This window comes from Cucumis sativus, chromosome 5 (genome assembly GCF_000004075.3).
Source record: "Cucumis sativus cultivar 9930 chromosome 5, Cucumber_9930_V3, whole genome shotgun sequence".
Lineage (NCBI taxonomy): Eukaryota > Viridiplantae > Streptophyta > Magnoliopsida > Cucurbitales > Cucurbitaceae > Cucumis > Cucumis sativus.
Genome location: NC_026659.2, coordinates 9,982,809 through 9,999,313, shown reverse-complemented (window position 1 = coordinate 9,999,313; position 16,505 = coordinate 9,982,809). Strand labels below are relative to the sequence as shown.

At 33.0% G+C, this 16,505-nt stretch overlaps 2 protein-coding genes and 1 long non-coding RNA gene across 3 annotated transcripts; 2 read left to right on the top strand and 1 right to left on the bottom strand.

The window, feature by feature from the left end:
- Positions 1 to 436: 436 nt before the first annotated feature.
- On the top strand, positions 437 to 6,848 carry LOC101221059. Its single transcript, XM_031885195.1, has 10 exons — positions 437 to 1,018; positions 1,097 to 1,230; positions 1,353 to 1,497; positions 2,063 to 2,241; positions 3,314 to 3,554; positions 4,147 to 4,245; positions 4,385 to 4,530; positions 4,722 to 4,829; positions 4,941 to 5,032; positions 5,872 to 6,848. Exons 1-10 carry the CDS (start codon positions 886 to 888, stop codon positions 6,428 to 6,430), a joined length of 1,836 nt encoding a protein of 611 aa, XP_031741055.1. The 5' UTR covers positions 437 to 885; the 3' UTR covers positions 6,431 to 6,848.
- On the bottom strand, positions 2,714 to 3,509 carry LOC116403696. The gene is made up of 2 exons (XR_004216512.1): positions 3,376 to 3,509; positions 2,714 to 3,047 (listed from the first exon to the last, which is right to left on the bottom strand). It is a non-coding gene; the product is annotated as an uncharacterized LOC116403696 (long non-coding RNA).
- A 5,212-nt stretch (positions 6,849 to 12,060) lies between the features above and the next one.
- On the top strand, positions 12,061 to 16,257 carry LOC101208068 (auxin efflux carrier component 7). The gene is given in 8 exon segments (NM_001308833.1): positions 12,061 to 13,478; positions 13,564 to 13,660; positions 13,662 to 13,679; positions 13,682 to 13,852; positions 13,962 to 14,047; positions 15,007 to 15,164; positions 15,248 to 15,324; positions 15,660 to 16,257. Coding segments are annotated over 8 exon segments (1,887 nt in total). The 5' UTR covers positions 12,061 to 12,265; the 3' UTR covers positions 15,727 to 16,257.
- The last annotated feature ends 248 nt before the right edge of the window (positions 16,258 to 16,505 follow it).

The following is a 16,505-nucleotide window of genomic DNA, read 5'->3' as shown; positions in this document are numbered from 1 at the left end:
TATGATGGAATTTTCCATTTTATTACTAAAGTTTATAATTTAAAAAAATGGATAGTGGCAAATTTAGCAACTAAATTCAAATTAATTAAGTATATAGCACAATTTTAAAAAATTGTAAATATAGCAAAATTTGTCAAATTCTATCGATGATATAAGTCTATCATTGATATACCATATGAAGTCTATCAGTGATAGTTTTGCTATATTTGCAATTTTTTAAAAATGTTGCTATATCCTTAATTATTATTACTAAAATAGTCGTCCATTCCAATTTCTTCCTAAAAACAATGGATAGGATACGAGTGTTCATTGGTCACACAAAACACAAAAATTTGGAATGGGCCGAGAGAAAGGCCCAGGCCCAGGTTTCGAATCATTGTCGTTTAATCTCTTCTCTTTACACAACGATTTCGCGCCAAATGAATGGCAATTCCAACTCCAAGCAAATTGAAAACCAACTCCTTCATCTCAACCTAAATCAATGGCGCTGCTGTGTTTTTTGCTTGATCTCACAACCTTACCTCCTCCCATCCTCACCGCCTTAACCGATGTAACAGTACAACACTTCTGATCATATTCCAATAACTCTCATCTTTCCTTCTCTCTCCGCCTCACGAATCTCACCATTTTCTTTTTGTTTCCTCTTCACCTCTTTAGTCTTTGTTGCAGCTCGCCAATCTCTATGCAATTTCATCATCATCATCCGCTCCTAGAATCGGCTTGTGCTATGTCTTGAAGAATGCCTCCTTTGTTCCTGATGATGCTCTTGTATGAATATGCAAAAACTTTCACTCACATACGCACACACAAAGATAGACTGACGCTATTAGATCGAAGGCGTTTCAGAATTTTGTTTTCTCGTATCTGAATTATTTGAATAGCTGAATGAAACAGTTGGAGGTTGCGTATAGTCCTACTAGATGCTTTAGTCTCTGTGAATTTCATCGTGCTGTGAGGAATTTGCCAACGGATGCCTTTATTCCTGAAATTGATGGCTATGAAAGTCTTCGTTATCGTGGTATCTCCCTTTAGAATCGCTTTTTACTTGCATTTATGTTGGATGTTTATTGAATTGAATTTGGTTGTGGTCTGATAGATGTGAAATTATCGGCTGTTTTAAGCGATCAAGTTCTATACTCGTGGGGATGTGAAGATGTAAAGAGGAAAGTGATTGTATTAAGCGCATCTTCACATTATGATTTGGATTCCAACTTGGAAAGAACACTTGAGGTTGGCCATTTATTTAGCTGAACTGCTGAGATTTTGGTTCATCTTCAATTTGGATGATAACTCCAATAAGGGTTTCTTTTTATTTTTTTATTGTTTTTGGATCGTGTTCTTAATTTCCTTAGGAGGCGGCTAGTATGCGTGTTTCAGTTGAGTTTATGATCTTTAAGCAGAAGTCAAGTCATCTCAACGTCATTGAAGAGGATTCTAATGGGCTAATAAAACGCATTTCTGACTTTGATGGCTGCTCTCTTAAATTATACCTTCCAGGTAGACACAGAACAATGGTTTACTCTCCTACACATACCATGTGAAAAGAAATTAAGTTCTGAGAGTTCATGACATGTTATTGTTCTGTGCCTGTTGATTACTGTGGTGATCTTTCACGTGATCACTTTTAATTAATAAGAAACAACAGTTCCAGAAAGTTTTACTTGTTGGTGCATATGTATTCATTTACAAGTGGAAAATTCTAACCATTTCTGGTCCAATGTAAAAATGGACGTCGTAGAGAAATCTTGATGATGGGAAAAATTGTATAAAGGATATTACTTCATTGACTATTGGGGGTGACTAATGCATATCATCATCAATCCTCTTGGTCTGCTAGTTGATTTTCACTAAAAAAATAATCGTTCCTCTATATATATTACTCTATTTAACCATCATTGTTTAATATAGTTATGGATTCGTTTTTTCACCTGGTTAGGCACCTTCACATTACAAATTGTAATCCTCTGATGTTTCTTATATGTAGTGCATCGTAGCTGTCTATTGGCAGTGGGAGTGAGCTGAAATAACAAGCTAATGTTTAAAATATTTAACAAATCTGCAGATCTCAGAATATTTCAAAGCCTTGTGAGACGATGGTTGCAAGACCTCAAGGACGATATGAAGGAACCATTATTAGCTTGTTTTGATTTTAAAGAAAACCTCATTTATTCCACGAACCAGATAACTTGCAACTTGTATATGACTGTCACGCAGATGATTGATGGTTTCTCCAGTTGTCAGGTATATTCTGTCAATCAGATTATTGATTGTTTGTCCAAAACTTTTACTGTCATGAAGCCTCCTTCTATAATCAATTTGGCATATCCAAATTGAAAAATAAATTTGGCTTAAAAAATATTTTGGGCTGATACTTTTATTGAACTAATGATTTTTTTTCAAAATTTGTAACAACTTCATGAAATTTAGTAAGTTACCATCTAGATTCTATGGGGTAATTTCATAAATAACGTAGTTGGACATACTTATTCAAGAAATAGGCTCAACAGCTTGCATATAACAAATTATTTAGAGTAAAGAATGAAGTATTGTCACAAATAGGTATAAGACTCGTGGACAAGGTCCATGAGTTCAACAAGTTAAACTAAATACGTCATCAGCATGTTATATCAGTCAATAGTCGTGGACGAGGTCCACGATTTTGACCTAACTCGTGGACCAGGTTCACGCTTTTATCGATACTAGTGGACCAGCATTGTTTTAAATTGTACCCGTAGATCAGGTCTACGAGCATCACACTTTTTTTTCTTAAAGAAAAGAGGAATACACTTAATTAAATAGTCCATTATGATCTTTTGTAACATTGGTCAATTGAAAATCATGTTTAGAACGTTAATGCCAAACTATACATTTAAAAAGTACCAATACAAACTCAATTGAATATAATAGAAAGTCATGTGCCACACGGTGGTCCTCTTCTCGCACGCCTTCCCCGATGAAGCACAGGAACCTCGAAGTGTCGTTGATGATGAATTACGCCGACATACACGCAACCTCCAATCACAACCTTCCTTGTAGTCTTTTATTTTCTATATTTCAATATCATTTTAGCTCTTTGTGGATTCGGTCAATTTTGTAATGAAAAGAAATAGCTCAAATTCGAACCATGTTTATTTGCAAATGTTGCAAAATGAAAAGCTAGAACAATGTCCATAGCTTGGAGTTCAACTATAGACTTCCTATTCTCCCAAGTAGGAACAGCAAAATATCAATGCGGAATGTAATGCTTTGGTAGCTTTATTCTGTATTCTTAGGCTTTGGGTAAGAATTTTAACTGTTGCTGAAAATGTTGTAGACATGCAGATGCCATGGTACGCCATTAGAAGTCTATAGAAGCAAAGAGATAAAGGAATCTACCTGTGCAATTAGCGGGGATTTTCTGGATACCTCTGGCATAATGAAAAACTCAATAAAAGTTGGAGAGAAAACCATCCTGTTCCTGCCATCATCTCAGTGCCTTACCAAGTCTCAACAAAATGCTTCACAAATTAAATTTGACGTCGTACAACGAACCAACTTGGGAACCTTATGCGAAAGTAAGTTGGTTCTGAAACTCATCTTTTGTCAATTGCCCTCACTGCCTTCCCTGTTGATATGTTTACAATATTGGAATTTTCCTTGAGATATTAGGAGAATGTATGCGAAATTAGCATTTGTCTGATACTTTCCCCCTTCTGTTGCTCCACTACCCAAGTCGTGGAAGAAGGTGTTTTTCTTTATCTCAATTTACTACTCTTACTCTTTTGACTGCCTATTTTTGCATCGTACATCTCTGAATCTTTCAAAATATTTTTTCAAACGAAGATTACACACTGTTACTTCTAACCGTTATGTAAAGTATCACCAATAATTGGTTTTCTTACCTACTCTTATTTTATTTTTTAAAAACCCTTTTCCCGCTTCCCTTTAAGTTGACTTGAAGGTTATGGGTTGGTAACTTTTTTGACTAACCCAGAACATGACATAGATAATAATGTTTCATATATTAATGCTTGCACGTACACTAAAGACCGGTGGTCATCTTTGATTTATTTATGCCAAACTTTAACTTACATCACCAATGATTAGATAAAAAGTAGTCAACTGTTAATGGTATCTCTTTTTCTAAGTTTTGACAATTTGATGTAGGTGTTATTATGGGAGCCGCTTATGTTGTAGTTCCATCATCTTTACGTGAGCTAGAATCTGCTTCAGCAGACAATGATCGGTTTGCGGTGAATGCTTTAGGTGCATAGGACTACCTCTACTTATTTGTTTCAATGTGCTTTTCGTCAAGTGCTTTATATGGCATCATTCGCTTCGTCCCCGGTTTGATATGAAACTGACATTTTTGTATTACTTATTTATTCATTTCTTTATTTGGTAGCTTTTCAAGGAGTTTGTGGTGCTCTCCACTCACTAGATCAGGGTTTGATTTGCCTTTCAAATTGGAATATGGAGACCTTCAATGAATCTACATTTCCTTGCTATTATATTCTCCAACCGTCACAAAATGGATCAATGTTTCTTAGGGTAATAATTGAATCTTTCCCATGACATATGGAGTGTTTTCTTTCTTATTTAATGATAATTATTCTTACCTATAATTTTATGTCTTATCATTTTGGTTTATATTCCCCACGATCAACTATAACGAGTGCAAAACACAATTTGGTTTAGCTTTCTTGTCAGTTTACCTCTGAATTATTAAGGAAAAATTGCAGCGTCTTGCTGGCTCTGAGGAAGTTTGCTATGTACCGGATATCAAGTCTTTGATTATCCCTCATGTTAGCAAGGAGATCCAGAGTTCCATTCTAGTCTCATTGGAGAAGGTTGAATTTGTCTTTAAATTTCTGTAGATGCATTATTATATAAACTGATGAAGAAATAAGATGCAGTTATGCTATTCTTTTAAATTATTTCATCGTGGGGTTCATCTTCAGGTTGAACTAAAAGACTACAACCCGCTGATGCATGAAAGAGGCCTCCACCAAAAACTAAATGTTCTAGTGAAAGAAAGTTTGGGGTTCCGGTGGTAATCCTCTTCCATCCCATCATATACGGAGAACGTTATATTATAGCTTTTTTCACATTAGCCAAGGTGGTAATGAATTAATCAATAATTATTAATCAATCACTTTATAAATTTTCCTTCTTTACGATTTTAAAAATTGTACTTGTTAAAACTATTTGCGACTCTGTTTTCTTTATTTAGTTTTCCACCTGTCAAGCAGATTTTGAATTTTTGGGTCAAATGTTTTTTAAGTACAACAACAGGGGATGGAAGTTTGAATCTTTAGTGGCTTAGGACAAATGTCAATACTACTTAGCCAAGTTCATCAAAGGTTAGAACCTATACATTTTTTCCCTTTAGTTTCCAAAGATTTCAAAAGGGTTTTTGGAATTAAATTGTAAAACTAGAAATAAATATTTCTAAAGATAATATCCTACCTGGCTCTACTTTCTGGACCTGGTGATGATTGCACTAAAAGTCTAAAACAAAGCTGTCAGAGTCAAAACGAAATCTAATCCATCTTGGTTTTCTCATTAAAGAACGTAGGAGCTTCCTGGACTACGATTATCCTCCTTTCTCAAATCTAATTAATGTCAAATAATTTCCTAGAGACAAAGATAACATACAGTATTATAGCCTGCAATAATATGTACCACATTTCTGTGCCACATCCCACATTTCAAGGAATTTTGTCGGGATTTCTTGTCAAACTTAATACATCACATCTGAGAAGAAAAAAAATTATGTATTTCCCACATTCTGTATCGCCCAATAGCGTAGCCCTTAATTTACATCTTGAAATTTTGGTTGCAATGACGATTACTAGAGCTGAAAAATCTGAACTTTCTTGGTGTACACAGGCCATCAACTCTAACAGCAGAAGAGGGAACCTCCGGCAACGAAACAAACGTCCATGATTCTTTGAGAGGAACTGTGAATTCTGTAAAAGACATTGAAATCACAACCGCAACGTCCGACGGGAATGAATTGACTGTCCCAGATTCTTTGAAAGGAACTGTGAATTATGTAAAAGACATTGAAATTGTAAGCGCAATGGATGGCACAGAATCTGGAGTTGCTGAAACTTGGGAGAAGCTAGTAACTCATGAATTCCCTGAAACATGTCCAGTTTATGTTTCCAAAGACAAGTTGGACGGGTTTTCTCTCTCGCTTCCATATGGCAACAGACAATTGGGTGCCAAAACGTCAAGGATTTTAGAGAGACTTGAGGCACCAAGACAAAGAAGTAAAGCTACATCTCCTAATACTCTTACCACTGGCTTGATTGATCCAAATGCTCCAACAAAAAAGCCACCAATCCCGTTGGTGCCAGCTCTGACCCGAGACCAAGGCTTCACAGGTACTCAATCTCAACTCATGAAACCAAATTTCAACAAACTCAAAAGGAAACGTACATGAAGACCCCTTCCCCAAAAGATAGAGTTTGGTTTTTTAATTGATAAAATTGCGTAATCATAGCATGCTGTTCATCATTAAATTCTTTACATGGAGTAAGAGGAACAATACTAAGCTACTCACTAGTCCCTAGTGGGTAGATATCTAAAAGTAGTTTTTTTTTTAATTGTAAAATTTAGATGATGGCAAGTAGAGGAGTAATGAGGAGGTATGTATTAAATAAGAAACAGTGGGAAAGTTTATAGTGATAGGTAGTTGAAAGATTGTCGTTAACCGGTGGGGAAGAAGTTTTGTTGATAATGTCTTGGGTTTGTGGGTTTTGTCTATTTCTGTGTTTGTCAACAACGTGGGCAAGAAATTGGACCTAAAAGGAAGAAATACAATCACTTGGAACGAACTTTTATTCAAAAAAAAAAAAAAAGTAACGTACTAGCTATACTTTCTTCTTTTCCTATCCATAATATAGCAAAATAAACTAAAATATTTGCAAAATATCGTAGTCTATCCATATAATCACAAATTGTAGTCCATCTTGATTTATCTATATTTTGTAAATATTTTCAAAAGCTGTCTTTCAAAAATTGAACTTATAATTGAACTTATAAACATCATTTTCATATATATTGATTTCTTGTTTTCATTGTTTAGACACCTTTGACGAGGCAAAGTGTTTTTTTTTTTAAAAAAATGGATTAAAATGCTTAGAAAAAATGAAAAAGCATGGCGAAAGACTATGAAGAGAAGCATAGTTTTTAGAAACGGAAAATCAAAACTCTGGGATCTTTGCCAACAATTTTGCACTACCTTCTCATACAGTTTTGTTGCCTTTTCCAACATTTTTAAAAATATAGTCAATTTTTAAAATCTAAAAAAGAAATTTAAATTTGTTCTCAAAATTTGACCTATGTTTTTAAGGATGAAAAACTTTAAAATAATTTTCAAAAATAGAAAACAAAAAAACAAAAGGGTCTTTTTCAACTTTTCTAACTAAGCACTTTAATTCATTCGCATTTAAAAAAGAAAAAGAAAAAGAAAAATTATGTTTTTAATTTTTTTTAAAAATATTCCTATACTGTAAATAATAAATTGAAGAAATGAATGGGTAAAAGTCTCGTTTACCATATTACTTAAAAAAAAAAAAGTGGAATGTCATTTAAACTTTTTAACTTGGGACATTTAAAAATAGTTTGGAACGAGAATTATATGATAATCAGTTTAGTTATCTAGAAATCTATAATTAGTTAGAGTATTTTTATTATATACAACAATTTTTATTATTTAACATTCATCTTTTTTTTTATTATTTGCTATCATGTTTATTATTTTCTTCTTAAATTAGAATAATCTACATCCCAAACACAAACTATTATAACTTAACCATAATAACTCACTCTTACTCCGAACACCCTTTTGTAGTTAGCTTTTTTTCCTTTTAAAAATAAAGTTTCAACCTTTTAATAGTTTTTAGATTATGTATTATAGCTAATATATTAAACTTCAAGAAATTGTTTTAAATGATAAAATTGAAAATATTTACAAATATAACAAAATGTCATAGTTCATTTGCAGTAGATTACTACTGATAGACGGAGATACTAGTCTATCACTATATTTCGTTATATTTGTCAATATTTTAGTTCATTTTAATAAATTTGTAAACAACTCATAAACTTCTAACATTTATATTTTTCACTCTATAGAATAAGGAATCAAGAGTAGTCCATCAATATTGTCTTAAAATATGAATTCACTTAACGACTAAGATTTATAACATAACCTACGATAAAGTTCTTGTTTTCCATTTCTTGTTTTTTGTTTTCTATTTATTGTTTTTTGTTTCCACTCTTCTAAAAACATGAAATAACTAGGAATATGTTTAGAGCTCGTTGAATAATGTTTTTGTTTTTTTGTTTTTCATTTCTTGTTTATTGTTTATTGTTTTTCCGTTTTTTGTTTATTGTTTTTATAACAATCAAAAATAGGATTGTGCTTGATAACTATCTACGTTTCTTATTTCTCTAAAAAAATAGAACAAAACTTGTTTGATAACTATTTTTTGTTTCTCGTTTTTTTTTTTTTTTTTTTTTTTGTCATTGGTCACCACCTTTAACCATCATCGACCAACTGCAACTGCCTAACTTCGACTACCATCTTCGTTAGCCACCTTCAACCACCCCATCATGAACTCTGACGATGACCACTAGATATAACCAACTTGTACGACCATTATTTTACATTATTAGTGTATAATATTTCTAGTCATATTTTTTTTAATAATTCGAACATTAGTAATATCATTTTTGGTATATAACAAACCAAACAAATGTAAATATGTCAAACTACATATCATTGTTTTTATTTTAAATAGATTTTTCAATCAGAAGTGTTAGAAGGAAAATGAAGTTTTGAAAAAAGTTTTCTCATAAATGTGAAGAAGGTAAAATATTTAAGCAAATCTAGATGGTGTTATACATTACAAAATTCTAACCAATTTGAAATTTGAAAATGTAGTAAAGAAAAAATAAACATGCAATTTGTAAAATTAAAAAACTATAATTTAACATTATACCTATAAAATTGAAATTTAATTTTGAAATTAAAAGTTAAACTAATATATAAATATTAAAAGATTAAGAAATGTGGGAGATATATTTAAAAAGAGAAAACAAAACTCAACGGTAGTGGTGAAGTCATCTCTATATCGAGTCCACCCAACGTATAAAATGCAAAAACAAAAACTCCCACATTATATGGCTTAACAAATATGATTGATGATTTTGTTTATAATAAATTAAATTGGTACTTTCTAATATCTTTTCAATTAAAGATTTTAGCCTCATCCTTATCATTTTTAAATCAATATCATTCAATTCACTCTTATGATTTCCTTTTCTAAAATATTAATTTTTAGAACAACAAACTTGTGTTTCAATAACTATTTTTTGTTTCTCATTTTTTCTTATATTTCCTATTTTATAGTTTAAATATAATCTAATTCAATTTATATTACATTCTAAAAATGAGATAAAATGTTTATTGTGATATTTTTCTATTACTTGTAAAACGTTTGGTTCATTTTTTTTAACCGAGAACAATTTTATTTTGAAAATTTAAAATTTAAAACTTGAAAATTTGAAAATAGAAAATGAAATATGTTAGAGTTGTAAATATGTTGGTTGATGGGAAATGGGGAGGGAAAGATGTTAAGTAGGAGAAGGGGGGAAAAGATGAATTTATAATTTGTGAAGAAAAATCTTGTATTTATGATACACAATAATTGGAATATTATATGATTTTAATTATGATCTATTATTTAATTTTATAGGATCAAAATAATTATATGATCTATTCTTTAATTTCACATATATCTCAATTTATTACTATTTATATATACTTTGATGATTATTTGGTTTTTTACTTTTTTAATATCCTACAAGATTTTATATTAATTGTCTTTTTAAAATTTTGAAAAAAGTTAAATAGGAAAAGAAGAAATTGAAGGTGCTTATTTAATTAATTTTGGAAACTTGAACATATTTCAATAAAAGTGATTCTATTCATTTCAAAATCATTAAAAAAAGTATTGGAAAGAAAGTAGTACATACTCAATATTCATATCATGGAGAGTATATAGCCTAAAGAATAGGCTAATAATGTTATATAGCCTTAATTTGGGCAACGAAGGCATTGTAGGCATTGTAGGCATTGTGGTTGTGAAGTGTTGTTGTCATATATTTTCAAACACTACTGGTTGGTACAAAAACTATCCTTTCATCTTACCTACACATAACACATTGTGATGATCCATTTGTGAAATCTTGACTTTCTTACATACCAATTATATGCTTTTATATATATATATATATATATAATAATTACTCATTCCATGCATGCATCATTTAATTATCATCATTCATGCTTTTATTTGTTAAATTTGTAGACAAGAACGGACTCACTAGCTAGAGCAAGAAATGTTAAAAATACCATATAAAAAGGTTATACTTTTACCCAATACTTGATAAGAGATGAAAAAGAACTAAGAGTGAAATACAAGGCAATGCCACTTCATAGGGTGCCTTACAAAGGTAGGGATCAAAGCGAACCACCATTATGATATACTACTTGTAGCAGGTCGCAACGCTTAAATAGACTTCTCATTTATTTAATTAATTAATTTTTCATCATTTCATTATGCTAGGATTTGGAAGAAAGTTATAATTGGGGCTTTCTACATAGGCTAAGGGATTGTTGTCTAGAGGTTCCTCTAGAGCAATAACACTGGATTTGATTGAAGATTGACAAATGAAAAATGTTGATGCAACTGTTACTTAGGGACCATAATGATTTTACTATATATTATAACTCAACTGTCTACACTTGTGCATGTCAATCGTCCACCTTCGAAACCTCCATTTTGTCAAGTTTATAAGAAAAAAACAAGATTAAAAGATCAATTGTTTTCCAATTTCAACCATCACAAACACAAAATTCATAAAATGTCGAATATTAATAAAAATTATATACATTATAAGTCAAACTATGACAACTAATTATTTATATTAATGCTTATTGCGAATGTGCAAGATATCTAAACTCTTGTTTTACATATGGAAAAATCCAAATAGTAATATGATTCCTTCCTTACCTTTACAAAAATATGAATGCACTATTTCTCTCATTAATTGCTTGGATATCATGATTTTCTTCATGATTGAGTTTACCGTATATTCATTAAGTTTTGAGAAGATCTAATAATTTATCACTCTACGTTAGGTGAAGATTGGACGTAATAACCTACATTTGAATAAGATAAAGAGTAGATGAATGATTTTGTAATTAAGGGCAGACTAACACCATCTCTTACAAAAATCTATGTATTTTGGACATGCAACTTCCTCAACATGCATCACGAACACCATCTCTTTTTCTTACAAGACTTATACTACACATGCACACACTAATGAATTATTTTACAAACTTCTCCCTATAATAACACCTACACCCACTTTCTCTAGTTTATGCAATACGTACGTAACATACTTTTTCCATAACTAACTTCCCCCTCAACATGCATATCATTTCCCACTCTACCTTCCTTTCTTTTAAGGCATGCACTAGAATGACAAAGACATAGTTTTTATCTTTTGTTATTGAGAAAAATACATGCATACGTTATACTTTAATTATCTATTTTAAATAGGTAAGAGTGAAATTAATTGGAGTAAATAGAAGATTTGTAAATCCTTATTTATTATTATTATTATTTTGAATGTTTGAATAGTGAAAGTAAAGCAATAATAGGAGAAAGGAAATAAAAAGAGGAGTGAAATGGGAAAGGAAGTTTTTGTTAACCTAAGGGTTAGGTTAAGAGTGAGGAAGAGAAGGAGATGGTATAGTTAGTTAGAGAGAGTAGTGTCCGAATTGTATAGGGGATGGTCCCCTAATATAAAGCCCAAAAAGTCATAAAGGAAAAGGAAGCAAAAGAACCCAAAACCCATAGCTCGCATTCCATTCCATTCCACCCACCCTTTCTTAGCCACAATATCCTCAATCTATCTTCTTTTCTCTTTATTTCTATATATATATATATACACATACACTTATATATTCTCCTTCCATCTTCTTCCCTCTCTCCTTCTACAAATCACTCACTCACTCCTTCCTAGTGGAACCAAATTTCCACCTCTGCTCTGCAACCACCCAAATAATTCTCTTACTCTTCCTTATCTAACGGTTTTCTTCTTCCCCAAATCCACCCATTTTCCAGAATCGAATTTTCAGTCACTTCAATTTTGAAGCTCTACAGATACCCCCATTTATTGTTTTTCCTCGCCGGAGATGATCACCGGAAAGGATTTGTACACTGTCTTGACGGCGGTGATTCCTCTCTATGTGGCTATGATTTTGGCCTATGGCTCTGTTCGTTGGTGGAGAATCTTCTCACCGGACCAGTGTTCCGGCATCAATCGCTTTGTTGCCATCTTCGCCGTTCCGCTGCTTTCCTTTCATTTCATCTCTACTAATGATCCTTATGCTATGAACTTTCGGTTCATCGCCGCTGATACTCTGCAGAAGATTATTATGCTTGTTGCTCTTACGATTTGGGCGAATTTCACTAAGAATGGGAGTTTGGAGTCGATGATTACGATTTTCTCGCTTTCAACTTTGCCGAATACGTTGGTTATGGGGATTCCTCTATTACAGGCTATGTATGGAGGTAACTCTGGAAGCTTGATGGTTCAAGTTGTTGTTATGCAGTGCATTATTTGGTATACGCTTTTGCTTTTTCTGTTTGAGTATCGTGGAGCGAAGATTCTGATTATGGAGCAATTTCCTGAAACCGCCGCCTCCATTGTTTCCTTCAAGGTCGATTCCGATGTAGTTTCGTTAGACGGGAGGGATTTTCTTGAAACCGACGCTGAAATTGGCAACGACGGCAAGCTTCACGTCACTGTGAGAAAATCCAACGCTTCACGGCGGTCGTTAGGTCCTTGTTCGCTTCCGGCGTTGACGCCGCGGCCGTCGAATCTCACCGGAGCAGAGATTTACAGTCTAAGTTCTTCCAGAAACCCTACGCCACGAGGTTCGAATTTCAACCACACGGATTTCTACTCTCTGATGGGATATCAAGGACGGCACTCCAATTTCGGTCAGCCGGAGTTGTATTCCGTTCAGTCGTCCAGAGGTCCGACGCCTCGGCCATCGAATTTTGAGGAGAGTTCCGGTATTCCGACTGCAAATTCACCGAGATTCGGTTTCTATCCTGCGCCGAATCCAGAGTTCACGAAGAGCGGTAGAACACAGCCACCGCAACAGCAGCAGCCGCCGCTGCAGAACGGTGGTCCGACGAGTAAAGCCAGCCATGACGCGAAGGAGCTTCACATGTTCGTATGGAGTTCAAGCGCTTCGCCAGTTTCAGAAACCGACGGTCTTCATGTATTCAACGGAACCGATTTTGGAGCTAGTGAACAAATTGGACGCTCCTCCGATCAAAACGCCAAAGAAATCAGGATGTTCATCGCCGATCACCCACAAAATGGTGAGAGAAAAGGTAAAATCCCAAAACCCAGTAATCAAAATCCTTATCAATGTATTTAACAGTAAATTAATGTTGTGACTGTGATGTGATTAATTAGTTGGTGAAAGTGAGGGGAAGTTCAGAGGAGAAGAGTTAAATTTTCAAGATGTAGACAATGAGAAAGAAGAACAAGTTCCTATAGGACTCCACAAGCTCGGCTCCAGTACCGCCACCACCGCCGCTGCCACTGCCACGGCTGCAGCCCCAGAGAGTGGGGCGGCGAAACAAATGCCTCCGACGAGCGTTATGACACGTTTGATCTTAATCATGGTGTGGAGAAAATTGATTAGAAATCCAAACACGTATTCAAGTCTCATTGGCCTTGCTTGGTCTCTTATTGCATTTCGGTACTATGTTCTAAACTTTAAAGCCATTGATTTTGAATGACGTTAGTTTCTTGTGTTAATTTAACTCTTTGGTCTGAATCTCTTTATTATTTCGTGTGTGAATTTGCAGTTGGCATGTGTCTATGCCTAAAATAATAGCTCAATCAATCTCAATTCTCTCAGATGCTGGGCTTGGAATGGCAATGTTTAGCCTAGGTGAGTCAAAATTTATCTTCATTACAAAGTTTTTGTTCAGTTTTATATGTTCGGAAACGTGTTAATTAATCAATTGTTGTTTGATTAAGTTTCGGGGCTTTTGATTTTCTGCTTTGGAAGAGCACAAAATGGAATCATTATCGAAAAGGGTGTAATTGATTGATTGGTCTTTTGACCTTGAAGGAAAAAAAAAAAAGTAGTTTTCATTTTTTCTTTTAATTTGGAAACTTTCAATAATTGAGTATTGAACAAGAGGCTTTCTATCTATGTTTTTGTCATCTTGAAAACTAAATTTATAAACACCATTATTTTGTTATCTATTTAAAAATCACATAGAGCTATCTAGTGAGTAGTTTTTAAAATCAAAGATGAAAATCTAAGAGTAAAGAAATTATAACACAAATTTCCAAAACAACAAACAGAAAAACCACAATGGAATTTTAAATTCGAATATTTCTTTTGTAAATAAACAAAGTGGCCTAAAAATCAAATAGTTATTAAATAAGTTGAATGGAAACATTTCTTTCCTTTTCATAGAAGAAAAAGATAGATTACTTTTAGTTTGGATTTTTGCAAAATTTCCACATAGCAAAGGTGATTTGTTATATATGTGTAGATCTTATTTTCTTAAATCCCAAATTAAATTAGCAGATATTAGGTTGTTGTTATTGTCTACTCTGTCTGAAATTATAGCTTTGGTCCTTTACTGCCAATTAAACACCAACTCAGAACCATCCATTTGCTTCTCACATTCTCTGTCACAAACCAAATCCATAAATATATTTATCTTCTTCACTACAAATGAATCTCTACCACCCAACATGTGGGCCCCAATACCTTCATTCTCTTTCATGGCTTTAAGTTCTCTATGGTCACATTTAATTTCCGGTTCATTCTTCTTCCTTACTTTCTCATACAATCTCAGCTCATTAAATGGTCCAAATGACTTTTTCTCATAGGTATATTCATGGCTTTACAACCAAAACTAATTGCTTGTGGAAACTCCATTGCTGCATTTGCTATGGCTGTGAGGTTTCTCACTGGCCCTGCTGTGATGGCGGCTGCTTCAGTTGCTATCGGTCTGCACGGCAATCTCCTTCGTGTCGCTATTGTTCAGGTTACAGAATTTGTAAATTGGTTTATCATATTAATGCAAAGTGATTGATGGTAATTAATTTTGATCTATTATTTTCTTTGTAGGCTGCATTGCCTCAAGGCATTGTTCCCTTTGTTTTTGCTAAAGAGTACAACGTCCATCCTGCCATTCTTAATACTGCGTAAGTTTCTAACCAATTCTAACTTTAACACTTTGGTTGGTAGCAATTAGATTTCTCTACTAATTATTTAGTCTTTTTTTTTTAAATTAGGCTTTATTTACTCTCTATTCTTTTGAATATAGGCTTCGTTTATCTAATTCAAACTTGAGTTTTGCTTTTGTTGATAGAATTAGTGTTCATAGAATTGATAAACAAAAACTAAATAGTGCTTAAACTTGAGTTTGGTAATACAAGAAAGTAAGATTATTTCATTGTTGATTTGTGATAATAATTAATTAATATTAATATTTACTGGTTGGGTATTAAAAAAAGATGGGGTTTTGGATGTATTGCAGAGTCATATTTGGGATGTTAATAGCACTTCCAATCACTCTTGTGTACTACATTCTTCTGGGGTTGTAAAATCACAGCATTACCAAAAAACACAGCCAAAGTTGAAGACAAGAAGACGATAATTCTTTCTTTCACATACTGCAAATGTATGAAGGTGACCCCGAAGATTTGATTTTTGAGGATTGAGTTAGCAGAAGAAAATTGATTAGAGGTTTTGATTTTGGGCCCCAAAATGGTTATTAAACTCAAAGAAGGAAAGGAAGTTCCTAATATTTGGGGAGATTACTTGGTTTGTGGGACCAAAGTTGAGTTGAGTACAAAGAAGAAGAGTTGAAAAGACAAGAGGAAGCAAAAGTAATGGCTAATTAAGCTGCAGAAGAAAGGAGGGAGAAATAATGGCAAATGGGGAAACATTCATGAGGAAATCAAGGAAAGTAGTTCTCTCTCACCTCTATCTCTCCTTTTTCTACTTTGCTTGTAAAGTTTGTTAATTTTTCAATGTTTTTGTGTTCAAAGAAGAGGACAAATTTGACTAACTTTTTTTTCTTTTATCATTTTTATAAACCCATATTCTCAATTAAACACATGTTTATATCTCTATTATTATTATTACCTTAAGATTAAATTTTTAAATTTTCAGTAAATGAGAATAATTTTCTTCAAAAATTAGTACATATATTTTTATTACTTTTGTGGTATAGAATTTATATTTTACAAAAATATTAGATATCTAATTAGAGTATCAGTTCTTTTAATGTTGTTAAATCTTAATACTAATTTTTAATGAGTAATTAGTATTGGTAGAGTTAAGCTGAAAAAGTAAATCAGTAGATAAATAAAAGTATAAA

What these genes read in the sequence shown, in the direction of transcription:
- LOC101221059 (XM_031885195.1), top strand. Translation starts at nt 886, where the DNA reads ATGAAACAGTTGGAGGTTGCGTATAGTCCTACTAGATGCTTTAGTCTC. An exon ending in GTTTGCGGTGAATGCTTTAG is followed by an intron (nt 4,246 to 4,384) that starts GTGCATAGGACT and finishes TTTATTTGGTAG; the next exon opens with CTTTTCAAGGAGTTTGTGGT. An exon ending in GAAAGTTTGGGGTTCCGGTG is followed by an intron (nt 5,033 to 5,871) that starts GTAATCCTCTTC and finishes TGGTGTACACAG; the next exon opens with GCCATCAACTCTAACAGCAG.